At 41.1% G+C, this 15,024-nt stretch overlaps 1 protein-coding gene across 1 annotated transcript in view; it reads right to left on the bottom strand.

The window, feature by feature from the left end:
• Positions 1-15,024, bottom strand: part of TBX15 (T-box transcription factor 15) — a 90,707-nt gene that overhangs the window by 24,506 nt on the left and 51,177 nt on the right. The window contains exons 2-5 of the mRNA XM_041410916.1: positions 12,076-12,289; positions 4,344-4,445; positions 2,402-2,573; positions 1,881-2,048 (exon numbers count right to left, since the gene is read on the bottom strand). Coding sequence (XP_041266850.1) covers positions 1,881-2,048; positions 2,402-2,573; positions 4,344-4,445; positions 12,076-12,289 — 656 coding nt within the window. The remainder of the gene's footprint in view (positions 1-1,880; positions 2,049-2,401; positions 2,574-4,343; positions 4,446-12,075; positions 12,290-15,024) is intronic.

The following is a 15,024-nucleotide window of genomic DNA, read 5'->3' as shown; positions in this document are numbered from 1 at the left end:
GCAAAGTTTTTGATGCATTTTGGGATCTGATTTAAGTCAGCTCAAGGGAACCAGACTGAGAAAAAAAGCTGGGAGTCATGAGAAGAAAAAGAAGCAGTCACAGGAGCACTGTCTACAGCTGTGCTCTCTTATACATTGCAAAATAAAAAACTCTGTAGCATTTCACTAAATTGTTAGAATTCACAACTGTTAAAAATTGGTTAAATATTGCAGTCTGCCTTAAGCTGATTTAATATGGATCTGTCCTTCAGTCCCAGAAAACTGATGTCTAGTTTAAGTGTGGATCACTAACAAAGTCAAGGTCCCTAGAGAAAGGATCTTGCTACAGCAACATCTTTTCTTTATGGTATCTAAAGTCAGTACTAAGTCTCAAGCATGGAAACTATATAAGACCTGAATCAGACACAAATTATCATAAAATCACAGAATGGTTTGGGTTGGAAGGGACCATAAAGATCATCTTCTTCAACCCACCTTCCATGGGCAGGGGCACCTTCCACTAGACCAGGTTTCTCAAAGTCCCATCCAACCTGGCCTTGAACACTTCCAGGGATGGGGCACCCACAGCTTCTCTGGGCAACCTGTGCCAGGGCCTCACCATCCTCACAGTAAAGAATTCCTTTGCAATATCTACTCTAAATCTACTTTCTTCCACTTTGAAACCATTCCTCTTATCCTGTCACTACATGCCATTGTAAAACGTCTCTCCGTCTTTCTTGTAGGCTCCCTTCTGGTACTGGAAGGCTGAAATTATATCACCCCAAAGTCTTCTCTTCTGATCCTTACTTACAGTGGGAAGCATTTTGCTTACCCAGTCTCTGTCCTGCTGTCCATCCTCTCAAGATGAGTGAGAAGCGAGGACTCATTCATTTGAAGAGTAAGGCAAAAAAGGTGTTAAGTACCTCAGCTTTCTCATCAGTTGTTACCAGTTTTCCAGCATTGGTTATCAGGGAGAGGTACACCTTCTCGAACCTTCCTTTCCTGGCTAACTTACCTGTAGAACCCCTTTTTGTTATGATTTGCATCTCTTACCAGGTCTAGCTCCAGCTTTGCCGTAGCCTTCCTCACCCAATCCCTACACAGGGTACCTGTCTCTGTTTCCACTGCCTGTGCATTTGTTTCTTTCCATCTGGTTTGCCCAGCAGGTCCCTGCTCAGCCATGCTGCTCTCTTGACTTCTTTGATTTCTGGCTTCTGGGGGTTGCTGGCTGGTGGCCTGGATGGAAGATCTGCCAGCTCTGTTCCATGCCTGGTTCCTAAGGGCAGGCTCCCAAAAGATCCCATTGCCCATCTCCTTGCAGAACTGGAAGCTTACTTTCCTAATTTTCAGGTGCATTACTTGACCCCTTACCTGACCCCTATCCCTCAGGACATGCATGCATGAGAATTTCAGTTTATATGCAATGCGTGCATTCAAAGGCTTATTTTGTCAGCAAACTGATGAGATTGAGCTTCTTCAAAACTTTTTTCCTTCACTGCTATAAAAAACCCAACTGCTTTGTCTCTGACAGAATTGATCTGGAATTACAGCTGTACTGCCTTAAAATTATAGTGAGGACAAGATACTCTAGTTTTGTACCATGAGGTAGCAAGGAAATTTGAACACAACATACCTCTTTACAGTTGATCTTAGTTACTTATTTTACAGTAAAAGCTACAACCATGTTGTCTTCAAGGTGGTTTCCTGGCTAAATACTTCATGTGTACACAATACCCCAGAGCAAGCATTTTCTTTTCATTTTCTTCTTTTCTTTTTTTTTTTTTTTTTTTTTTTTGAAAAGTGTAACTTCTCTATGCTTCTCAGAGAATTTCATCTCAGTCACAAAGAGCACACTGATATTTTTGTGAAGGCACGACATAAAAGGAGCATGAAGGATTTACCTGTTGATTTTGGTAGGCTGTCACTGTGGTGAAAACAGTCTCAGGGAAGTTGAAGGTTTTCACCCCATCTCCTGAAGGAACTGGCTTTGTAGGAGAAAGATCACTGCTGAAATCCTTGCGGATGACATGAACACGAGGCTGATACTTATGCATTGAATGTAAGATAATCTGAAGAGAAAACAAAAGGAAAAGGAATTTTTTCCCCAGAAAAATATTTTGCGCAACATCCAGACGTAGAAGAAAGCAGGGATTGAGTAAGAGTTAATATGGAGAAAATTATCCTTTTCTTACAAGCATGAGATAAAGTTTGTGCTGTGAGCAAAGAGAAAGGTGCTTTATAAGGTCAGGCAACATTTTGTAGAAAAGCACTGAAATAGCAAAAAAACCTCCATAAATCTGGAAGCAACCACAGACACGTGTGCCCAACAGGACACAGGAGCATCAAAGCAGCAGCAGCACCCTTTCAAGTCTGAGAGGAGCAAGGCTAGGACAGCAGGCACCAGGATTAACTTCTAACTTACATGGCCTTGATCATCAAGCTCGTTGTTGGTCAGCTTGAGCTTGTCAAAACTGACCACCTGCCTCATCCAGGTGTCTCCAGAAGCCAGGGAGTCAGGGTGGATGTAAACCCTCGGGGGCACTGGGGAGTCAGCATTGCCAGCCACCATCCACTTGGAGCTGTGGTACACATACCTGAAAGAGGAAGGGTAGGTGGCTAAGGGAGATTTTCACTCACTCACTGCAGGAACATAGCCAGGGCTCCCCCTCCCCTGCCACCCTCATGCACCCCAAGTTCTCATTTGCAGTCAGGGGGAGAATGTACTTTATTGCAACCTCCTACCTTCTAAATGAAAGCCAGATTACCCCTGAGCCACTTGTTCAGACTTGATTCCTTATTAAAACCACCTTGCAGTTATTTTCCCTGTAAAACTCTGCCACATGTGCCTTCTCAACTCCTTAACCCTCTCTGAGCCAGAGTAAGAGGCTGGAAAATATAGTTAAACAAAGTTCTCTCTGAAAATATTAATAAATACCCTGCAATTTCTGGAAATCTGCTTTGTATCTCATACCAGTGTTTGGAAAACACATGTGGCTTCACCCAGAATGGGCAATATGCAATAGATACCAGTGAAACAATTGATAAAACCAGAATTTCTGGTTTGAAATGTTGCAAAAAAGGAAATTCCATATAGTATTACATACATTGGGATTAGAGGAAAAAATTATTTTTGCGCTTCTGATCTAGCCATCCTATATATGCCATAAATTTCTCTACCACAGCTTTGCCAAGACAACTTATTTTTTTCTCCTGCCCTGCAGCTCCTTCCCTCAAAGGTATTTCACAAACAGTTCCACTGACACCTCTGAGTTCTGCTCTGTGCTGCCCCACCTTGGGTCTCTACTCAGCTCTGCTAAGATGTTCCAGTCTTTACCTACAAACAGTGACTAATTTCCTGTATTGTCACAAGAAACTGGGGGAGAAGAAAAGAAAAAAAAAAGAGAAGAGTCTTTTCATTTCCTGTTAGTTTGCTCTTGGCTGCACAAGCCAAGCAGGGTAAGAAAATAAATGTATTTTCAATGGCAATGTTGTTAGACCCACGCTCTTAAAAAGAGGAAAAACATCCAGCTGAGTATCAAACATTATCTTTCTGCTTCCCAGGAAAAGCATTTTTCCTGAGAAAAAAATTCTGTACAGTGTGGGAGCAAAAATGTAGTATTTAGCATTGGAAGCAGAGGTTCAATTCTGAATCCTTGAAATGTGGTTCAGTCAAGACTATTTGGAGAAGAGACTCACTCTCAGAGGTCTTTTAATAAGAATACATAAATCACACCAATCTGGAGAGTATTCTGGGATGCAGAGGATCATGAGTTTTCCAGAGCATTTTTTAAGATCAGAAGCCCATTAATATCAGAGAAATCTCCTCTTCCTGTCTTTAGCTCAGCAGAGGAGAGTTTCTCAGTGACTCCATACTGTAGGTCAGGGACCAATATTCACTGAGGCTGCTGTGCTGGACAGTGAGCCCTTGTGAAACAGAAATCACCCACTCACCAACCCAGCTCAGGCCAGACCTGAGGGGCCTGGCTTAGTTCCAAGCTGCTCCTTGCCCATTCCTTTCTTGAGGAAGTAGATTTAGGGGCTGCAGACCCCCTGTTGATAACTCCAGTTATCAGTTCCCTCAGACAGTCATTGCCAATCGTGTCAATCAGGAAATGCATGACAGGGATCTCCTCAATTAAAAACTGCTACTTGAGAAGGGAAAGATTTCACTCCAGAAGTGCAAGAGACTATTAAAACTCTGGGTCTGTGTCTAAAGATTCTGGTCAAATCAGCTATGTTGGTGCAAATCAAAGGGTCTCCTCCAGCACACCTTTGCAATGGTGTTTAATGGAGGTGTCTTTCCTAGGCTGTCATTGACAGTAAAGCTGGTACAAGGTTCCTACCTCTGCCCCTGAAAAGCTTACCTGTATCTCTTGTTATCCACAGGGACAATGTCCATGGCAATATAATACTGCTGGTGGGGATCCAAGCCTGTAATTTTCACCCTCATGGCTGGAAACATTCTCCTAGGAAAATAAGAGTAGAAATAAGGAAGAAAAGGGTGAATAAGGAAGCTGAAGAGGTTCCTTGTACCTCTCTCTGGCACCACAAGCATGCTACCTTACACAGCCCAGCCCTTGGCATGACTCCTCTGGGCTTGGTGTGGGTAGAAAAGACTGTTCTGGCAGTGGTTTGAATCTTCAGGTTTTTCCCACTTAGAAAAAGGGGTATAACAACCTGGAAGTAATGATAAAATGCTCACAGTCAAGCACTCTGTTCCCAGTTCCTAGCAGGCAGTTCTGCTTGCTTCACACAAATCATCCTCTCTAAGGCATTCCTAGGATGGGCAGTGTGCCTTTTACCTTGTGTTTTTCCCACTGGCCATCCACCTGTAATTCTTCTCTCATATTCCATTAAATGCAGGATCACTTTAGTCCTCTTTTTTGAGGATGCCACATTTCAGTAAAGAGCTTGACATTACTGAGGTAACATTTGAAGCAAATACATCATCCTGAAAGATTCTGTGGCTATCATGCTTACAGTTATTTAAGAAAAACATCCCTCAAATTAATCTGATTATTAGGAATGTACTTCACATTCAACAGAAACACTAGCATTATGTCATGGCTTCCTTGAAGTCCTGGTAGTGTTTTATGTGATCTTTTTAATAGATGTTGTCTTTTCTATGCCATATGATCCAGCATTTTCTCCTGATAGGCAAGGTATGGAACTCTACACCAACAAAAAACAATTCCCAGCCTTTTTCTTCTTATCTGAGCACAAGTTAAGCTCTGCTAAACACAGTCACTGTTGTGGAAGTGTTTGTAGCTAGGCAATTATTTTAGAAGAGAACAGATCAGAACAATTTTGACCTTAAAACATCTTAGTGTTAGTGTGGCTATGACCTAATTTCTCCTTCTTAAAAATTTTATGGCGGCCAGTAGACCAATTTCTATTCTACACCTCCCTCAAAGAGCATGCTGAGGGAATTACTTATGCCATATTATATTTCCAACTAATGTGGTGTTTTTACACCTTCATAAAATCTGAGGAGCTGAACTGAATGAGGTGCAGAAGGAATTGAGCAACACTGAAATCAGAGCAGAGCACTGAAAGAAATCCTGCATTGTTTCACTGACTGTTGACCCAGACCTGAGTGGCTTTTCAGCCTTTATCTGAGAAAAACTTCAGCTGAGGTCCTGTAGGATGGTGTTACTCAATTGAATGACTTCTGCCTAGAAAATACAGAGCTTTGGTAGGAGAAACCCCAAGAGTACTGTATGCCTATACAAAATCATATTCTGCTTCTCTGATAAGTAGACATACCTTGAGGGATGGAAGTATGTGGATGGAGGGAGGATATTAAAGGGTAATTTAAAATCACAATGCCAAAATAGTAGGAAAGTGTACAAGAAATGTGAAGTGTTTCTAGGAGTCATCCCTACAAACCATTGTGACATTTTCCCTTCTATTTAATGAGAAACAGTGGAACACCAGAGAAGAAGATTTAGTTCTCCTTTCAACATTTTTGTTTCTCAAAGTACTGCTAGTGAGCACAGCCTGGAGGAGGAAGAAAACAGGAAAGTTTGTGTCAACATCTCCAGGTATGTCTCTCAAACTTTGCACAACAGGGATGTGATCATGAGGAGCTATTTCATTCTTTCCCAGCCAAGCCCATATAGCCCCATGCAGAAGAGTGTGGGAAGGAGGATGCTCAGCCTTTGCCCTACCCACAGCTCTTTCATTTCAGGCCACACTGAGAAGATAAGAGCTGACCTATTAGTAACTGCATCTGCTTTGGAAAAGGACATTTATCGTGGGGGGTGGGGAGAGCACTGCCCCACAGCTGCCACAGCACAGCTAACCCGGGTTATGAGAGACGTAAAACTGTCAGAAAAATCGTCTGCAGAAACCCTTCAAGGAGAGAGCAATTTGTGCAACTGATGGTGTGAGTTTGCTAGTAGAATGACTGGGGGGGAGGTGGGGAAGGAATAATGGATTAGTCTTCAGTGGCTTGAGGGCATTACCTTGTTTCTGCCACAATGGCTCATTAAATCTGCCAAGCCAAATGGGTACAGGATGTGGCATTTTACAGTCCAGCTCTCTTTAATTAGAGAGAGGTGGCTTGGGAGCAGCTAAAGAGGTAGGTCATGTTTCAGAGGGCTGATGAGAAACCCAGGATTAAATCAGAGTCTCTTTGGGTCTAAGTCTGCACACTCTGTTGGGAAAATTGAATGAGCTGTGTGTCCCAAAATGTTCTCTCCAAATCTGCAGCCCTGTGTAAAGTTGCAGTGTAGCCTGTGGGGTTGTTTGCTTATGAAATGCCTTGTAAAAGATTACCACAGACCATTCAGCAGGCTTAGAGGCTAATCTCTAAAATGATTGGAGAGAGCTCGGCTGATCCCACTACTTTCTCTAAAGTTTAAGTGTACTTTTAAAGTTTTGTAAATTATTACTGTTTTTCTTTTTCTGTGAGTATAAAAGTAACTTAGGTTTCTTTGCTATAAAGATGTGGCCTGGAACTGTCACAGCAGGTCTACAGCAGCACTGCTGTGTGGAAAGAGGGAAATGGAAAAGGCTAACAGCGGAGACTTAGGGATGTGCTCTTGTATAATCCTGGTAAAGTCCCTGTTCTCTGCATTTCCTCTTGGCTGGCTCTTGGTTGCCCAGAGGCACCAGCCTTGTAGAAAACAAGAGGCTCAAATATTTGGAAGGAATTCAGGCCTTTTGGACATGGTTGTATTAATAAACTGTCAAGAATCTTTCATCTAGAAAGGTATCAGCTTCATAGTCAACAGATACAGACACGAAGGCTGTCTGTTTTCATAGGGAACATGTGATGACATCTGATATATTTTAGGAGGAGGTTTTATATCAGCAGCAGTTTGGGATGATCAGGTTATTTATATGTTAGCTTCACCACTCAGCAGGAAAACACTGTTCCAAAACTTAGACTGTGAACTTACACGCAGTACCCTTGTAGGGGAAATATGATGTGGTATGAAATAAGTTATTACAACTGCTTTAGGACCACTTGGGAGTGTTTCAAAAAGCATTTTAGCAACAACCATGTGCCTCAGTCTACTCAGTTTCTGGTTTTCTCCAAAATGAGACTGGAGTTTATGAACATCAAACGTGAAGAAAACTAATAATAGATAAATATCTCTAGAACTTAGTTAAAAAGTATTTGCCAGCACAGGAGGGTATTGAGAACCATGTTTGGGAACTTTCAACAACAAAAGAATTAGTTGGGTTGTGGCAGCTAGCAGTATATCTTTTGGTGGTGGTATTTAAAATTTTCTTTTAAAATGTAGTTTAATTTTACTTTGTGAAAACTGGTCATAGGTGGAGGATCACAGATATATCCCTGAACTGGGTTTTTTTCCCCAATATAATAACGCTTCAGTTTCTTACCCTTAATTTAGGAACTCAGATAAGAGTATAAGGGTGTAAAAGATTTGTATAAGGGTGGAATCTATTAATTGCAAACCCTAAAATTAAAGGATGTGCTCTAGAATAGTCATTTCCCAGACATAAAAATAATCTGGTTGAGAAACTCTGCAAAATAATCTGGTTTAGGTCTGCAGATTAAGCATGCACAGTGTTCACAATGTGTGTGAATTTACAGGGCAACCTGAAGTTATCCTTGTTATTTCATATCTCATATTTCCTTGCATTTAAGATTGATGCCAAATGTATAATTCTTTAGAGAAATAAATGTGTAAGGAGTGAAGGAAAGGAAGGCAAGGCAAGGCAAGGAAAGGCAGTGGAGGAATGCCCTTCTGTTTCCTTCTGCAGCATGGGATCATGTAGAGATGTGTGTTTTGAGAGGAAAATTTGAGGGCAGGGCTTGGTGGCAAATGGATTTATTGTTTATGAAGGAGAGGGAGATCAACAGATCTTCTCAGTTGCTCCCGAAGGGGACATTCTTCTGGAAGATGGAGCAAGTTTATCTGGCCCTCAGGGCCAGGAACTCTAAAAATCATTTTGGTAGCTGTGGCCTGCCAGCCTTTGCTCTGAGAAGTCCTCTCCATGGGCCCCTTCAGCATCAACAGAGCTTGATTGCAAAATCTCTTCTGCTCTCTCCAACTGAGGAGCACTTTGGGACCCAACCTTTCTTTCCATTGGAAAGGAAAAATAACACCTGGCTATGTAGACAGCCGTGAGTACATTTTATGGAGAACTCAAACTCATGATTTCATGGAGGCAAAGAGGCTACAGGCAAAGTAGCACTTAACCTATCAGGTGGCACAGAGAAGTCAGGAGAGGACAAGGTCACCTGTTTCCCTCACTGATAGCTTTTTCCAGTTGAACTACCAATCCTGGCCATCAGCATTTTGACTTGAGCCATCCTGCAGCACAGATATGATAACTGTGATATGACAGATGGGATCATTCCCCCATTGTTGAGGTGAGATCCCGGCTCTGTTACCGGTTGAACCTGTGTTCCCAGAAGGATACCTCTTGGATGTGCTGGGATGCATGGCAGCACTCATAAAACCACCTCCATAAACAGTAGGCAGCTGTTCCCTTCCAGGAGAGGACTCCAAGCACTCCCTGTAGTGTATTCCCCCAGGAATAAGTGCACATTTTCCCCCACTTTGGGCAGCACTCCTCTGCATCAGTTAATGAACAGTTACCCCTGCAGCTCAGGTGACCACTGACATTAGGTAGGGACTGTAGGGATGTGGGAAAGGTTTCAAATTCCTCCACTGATGCTGCCACTATGATTACTGTTAGTAAAGGAGAGCAGCGAAAAAGAGTTAAAAATAATTTTAGGACTAGTTGTTCAAATCAGTATGACCTGGGGCTTAAGATGAACTTTTTTTGTTTTCTACAGAGTTCAAGGTTCTCTTTCAAACTAAAAGGAGATAAAGGTAATGGCAGATTTGAATGACTGCAGCTGACAGCCATTTGCATCTTTTACACAAGGAACAAAGGTGTCTTTTTATAAGCATCTGATTAAAATCTAAATAAAAATGCTTTGATGGAAAGGAAAGAGGAAGAGTTATAAGAGGACTGGAGTAGGTTTATGGAAACAGACAAAAAAAAAAGACATCTATAAATACAGCATGAAGAAAAGAAAAACAACAAAGCAGAATTAGAAGTGAGTGAGAGTAGGAGTCTGAAAGTCAAAAAATGCAGGGCAGGATATAGCCCCATAACTATGTTTGAAATGAGAACGTAGGTTAGAAATTAGCATTATACAGCAAGAGCAGAGAGACATTGTGGGGACAGGCAGGAACCAGACAGTGCTTTAAAAGTCATAGAAAATTAAGGAGCAGCTGTAGTTATAGGCAACTGAGTCTGTAATTATAATGGCTTTCAAAACAAGAAGGCCTTAGGGGACTCAGGTTTTCCAAAGAGAAAGCAACAGGAATAAAATCTTCTGTGGGGAAGGAAGCAGATGCAAATTACTCTGTGTGTCTCTAACAATTTGAATAAGTAGTAGGAAATCTTCAGGAAATAACACTAGTTCTGCTATCTATGCCAGAAATAATAAAATCTAATCTCTGGCACACATCATATATCATGCATCCCATATGGAGAAACAGGACTGCTAGATCCAGCTCTCACTCCTCACAGACTCCTCACATCTTCTCTGAGAGAAAACTGTTCAAGCTGTTGAACTGTTTAACCATTTAATTTGTAAATTCTATCACACCTTTAAGGACCATCCTCAATAAACAGGTGTATTACCTAAAGAAACTGCCCAGCTCTTCATTGTGGTTTGCAATGATTAACCTACAAATGTAGTCAACAGTAAAAGAAAAAGCCAGCAGTGCTCCAATATTGTTAACATCACTTCTGGAGAAGAACACCATCAAGTATCAAAAAACACATCTATTTAGTAGTTACATAAATTTTCTGTGGGCAGTAATGTAACAATTGTCCATCAGGACTCAAGTAATTACAAGCATCTCCTTTCAAGGAGAAAGAATGTTATTTAGGATTATAACAAATACATTATTTGCATGGGAAGTCATGACTCTATTGTGATACATGATATTCTATAAGTGGAAAAACTATCCACACTGGAGCTTGTAAGATGTCAGAAGGATCAACTACTTTGTTCAGAAATGTGTGAGCTGCCAACATCCTCTTCATACCACTAAGTTTCAGCCATTTTCGTTTGAACTGGTGGGCAAAGATGTATTTATGCTGCTTTTACTATCTATTCCATGTACCATCAGAGAATTAATTACAGTTAATCTAACAGGTAATAAATGTTTTATTTTAAGTTTCTGAAAGAGCATGGTCCAGGCACCAGGACAATAAACCCAGAAAGAAGGAAGTTGATTCTTCCAGTGCTATATTTAATGATGCTGGATAGATCCCTTAATCTGTTTAGGTCCTGATGTCACCACCTATGGAAAGAGGGTAATAATTCTTTTCTCTTTGTCTGTTTTAACATCTCCAGAGAGGAGGTATTGCACAATAGCAGGTGATATCATTCCTGTTACTTTGTCTCTTCCATTTGAGGCAGAAGGTCAAAACCAGCAGCCCACTCTGTACTGGTGAAAAATGCTTCCTTTGCCAGTGAAATCTAAAACTGGGAGCTAATCTGGCTCTGATAATATTTTTCAGGAATCATCTGGGCTATTTGTCCAGGGTAACTTTCCTTGAATTATCTGGACTTTCTGGGGCTAGAGAGCAATAGTGCTCACTTCACAAGAATGTAAAACAACAAGTCGAGCTGTTCTGGCAAATTTTCATAGCACAGATATGAAACAATGCTGTAAACAGTAGAGCACTGTGGGTTTTCCCCAAAATTTTGATAAAATTTCCCTGCTCCATCTCTGTGGCACAGCTGGGACAGCTCCCGGTCAGTCCCGGTGTTTGCTCTCCTTGGCGGGCTCTGTCCGTGGTGCTGATGTTCTCCTTCTCCGTGTCAATCGGAATTTCAACCTCACTAGGTGAAGGTAGGAAACGGCCTGCTCATGCAAGCATGCCTAAAAATCCTAGCTTGGACATCTAGAAATTTACAACTACCTCTAGGCTGTGTTTTGGCAAACAGACTCCTAGCCATTTTTAAATAGTAGTCAGTAGTGAAGGTCTTCCCCTTGGCTAACCTGTCATGGTGAAGTTTTCCTTTTTTAAAAATCTGGCTAATTTGTGGCTCTTTCTAACCTCAGCTGTCGTGGTATCACTGCAATAGCAAAGGCAAACGTTAGGCTTGCACATTTTTTATACAGGAAGTCATTAACACTACGTCTATTTAGAGCTGCAAAGGTGAGTTTGAATTTCACTATATTTGAGATTAAATCAGTAAGCTTATGAAGTGCTATGGAAACTTGAAAGAACACTCAAATGGGTCACCCCCAAATTTATAGCTCATCTTAAATTCAGTACAGCCAACAGTACAATGATTATTTCCTGATTTATTTGCTCAAAGGAACAACTATCCTCAGTGGTTTCCTGCAGCTGCCAGTTCTCCTTTGGAGCCACTTATTCAAACAGCCATATGAAACAACTTCACTTGTCTTAAGAAAGCTAATAAGAAACACAGCTGAGAAACTCAGTGAGCCATTTAATTTTTCATGCATGTTTATCCCTTTGGATTATCAAGAAGGGGAAAATACTTAAAAAAAAAAAAAATGGTTTGTTTGGTTGTGATTTCTTTTTTAACTAGACAGAAAGCCAGAGATATCTTACCTGCCTGCTTTCGTGATGATCATCTCTGTCCCAATGTCATGAAATCTTTTCCAGAGGTCTGCACACTGCAACTCTACCTGGATTTCTTCCATGGATGAAGGTGGAGGAGGCTGAGGGCCTGAGCCACCAGATGTAAGGTCAGAATGAGAGCCAAATGAGCAGGATGTCCTTTCTGCCAGCACCTCTGTGTCTGACCCAGTGCTCTGTTCTGAGTCTGCAAAGTAAAGAAGCCAGGTAAGACCCTTCAGTTCTACCTGCTGTGAGGAGTAAGAGGAGGGAAGAGAAGGAAAGTCAAGAGAGGAAGTGCTAAAGAACAGTCCTAAAGTACAGTGGCCTTTTATATGGTTTGTATATGTATGGGGTTTTGTGATTTATAACCTGATTTGGAGCTTTGAGTTTCCAACATGATATCTGGCTTCTTTTGTAAAATTTTAGAAACAGCTGAAAAAAAAGACCCTTAACATAAAATATAAATAGTAGCAAGTAATGGTGAGAGTGCAAAATATAGATGAGAAACAGAAATGAAAAAAAAATTAATTCAACCTGTTGTTTCAAGCTAAGATAAGATGGGCTTGCTGGAAAACTACATTCCATTTAATTGAATATTCTCCTGCAGTACTATTAAAGAGTTGGTTATTTTTAAACAACACAGTTTTTAATTCCCTTTAATATCTTCATCATCAAAAACTATGAACACTTTTTTTTTTATTTTGCTATTTGGCAGCACTATTTTGGAAATGTGTTTTATTTGCTCCTATAAAACTTTTTTTGAACAATGATATTTCTTGGAAAGATACCCATGAAGCTTTTGGTGAGGAAAATGCTCTAGGCTACTAAAGGACAAAAAAAGGTGATAGTAAACATATGGAATATGCTACCAAGGAAACAACTGAAGCAAACTGCAGAAAAGATCCCATGACACAACCACCTGTATGGGGGAGGAGAAGAAGATTTTCTCAAAAAATAAACAAACAAAAAAGTGAGGTTCAATTAGTTTAAAAGTCCAGCTTGGCAGGTTGAGTCTGGTGGCAATTTCTTTGCAAAAAATATTTAATGTATTTATTAGGTAGATATGCTGTATATGTTCAGTCCTCAATTTCATACAGAGGTCTAAGATGAAGTTTTGTAAATAGCAGTGTTGCACACCCACATTTCATCAAAATAACTCACAATACATTCTGCAAAGGAATGTGCTTATGTTTCCAACTTTATTTTTAATAGATTTGCACTAGTGTTATATAGATGATATTTAGGAAAAGAATAAAATTGCCTAAAATGCTCCATCAAATGGCTCAGGAAGAGTTCTGTGGGTCTCAAAGAACATACAGAAACAATAATTTAGAGTGTCCTCATTGTTCACACCAGTAAAAGCATCCCAGTGAACGAACAAGACAGCTATTTACATGTGTTCTCTGCACATGAAGAAAGAAAGAGGTACCTCTGTCTGCAAAGGAAACCTAAGGAGACAAAAAGTAACAATCTGTGCTTAAAATGCGATTAATTCATGGCATGTGAAATTCCTTCCATACCAAGAAAATGCCAGAAACTCCTTAACAACCCTGAAGTCGTGGAGGCTGAGTCTGAGGTTTACAGTGTTTCTCAGAGACATCTCCTGGAGCAGCCTGCACATCAGAGCAGGTCAAGAAGAGGCTGTAGTTAAGAAGAAGGAGGCAGTGAAGATGCCACCCCCAGAACTGCCATCCTCACCTCCTGCCACATGGAAACATTTCTGGAAAATCCACTTTGCTGTGGTATGGACGTAAACTGTTTGACTGATAGTTTGTGAGAAACTTCCAGCCCCAAGTGTCATCAGGAAGCATTTCTCTTTCATGAGAGCCCTAGGTGATGTCACTGGACAGTGGACATTTTGTTTGAGGGTGTTTTCAGTAAGCTTTGTCAGTTATTTAGGCAATCTGCCAGTACAATGTAGAAGTTCTGCAGGACATGTGAAAGGCTCAGTACTTATTGCTCTAAATCCATTTTGAAAGGGGTGTTCTTCATCTCTCCCATGGACTTCCAAGTTAGGCTGAAGCAATAATAGGTTCATCCCTCTAAAGGAGTAGCACAAACTTATGCATAGAGGATTGTTACATGGAGACCAGTCCTACATCCTAGGACTAATATCCTACACACAAAGTGATTCAAGACAGTATGGGATAATCTCCTGCGGTCCTGTGGCCACAAGACAGTCAACCTGACAGTACAGAGGGGCTTGGACATTTTCTGAGACTACCCCAATGACACAGGAGCAAATCTTCTCTTCTTCCTCTAGCTCAAATTATCCCATCTCAAAGCATTGGAGAAGTAAGCATGAGAAGGGGTCACTATGCTTAGGTCTCTCTAGGAATGGTTAATTAATTTGTCCTTCAACAAAAAGACAGCGGATACTTCACAAATGGCAGTAAGATCTGTTAGTATACCTGCTCATGTCCTAGACCATTAACCAGAAGTCTTACATCTCCTCCAAGATCACAGAATACAGAATCAGCTATGCTGGAAAAGTCTTCTGAAATCATCAAGTCCAATCTATGACTGAGCACCACCATGTCAACCAGACCATGGCACTAAGTGCACATCCAGTCTTTCCTTTAACAGGGACAGGGACTCCATCACCTCCCTGGGCAGCCCATTCCAATGTCTAATCACCTTTTCTGTGAAGAAATTCTTCCTAATGTCCAACTTAAAGATAAACTACATTGGGAGTCTGAAGGGACTGGATCTACGGAAAAGAGGAGCCCTCCTTCTGAAATGAGGTACTAAACTGTAGGTCTGGATCTGAAGTTAGGGTTTAGACCACATCATCTGTGCTTGGTTCAGGCACCCAGAAACTCCTCTGAGGCAGTATGGTAAACGGCCAACAGATGGCACTTGGCTAGGTGCTGTCCCCACTTCATTCCAGCATTCAAACTGGGCATGTGGCTGGAGCTTTGGGAATCCCTGGGAATTAAC

The sequence above is a fragment of the Onychostruthus taczanowskii genome, unplaced genomic scaffold, assembly GCF_017590055.1.
Source record: "Onychostruthus taczanowskii isolate IOZ18803 unplaced genomic scaffold, ASM1759005v1 scaffold34, whole genome shotgun sequence".
Classification (NCBI taxonomy): Eukaryota; Metazoa; Chordata; class Aves; order Passeriformes; family Passeridae; genus Onychostruthus; species Onychostruthus taczanowskii.
The sequence above is the reverse complement of the archived record's forward strand: the minus strand, read 5'-3'. Positions and strand labels throughout refer to the sequence as shown.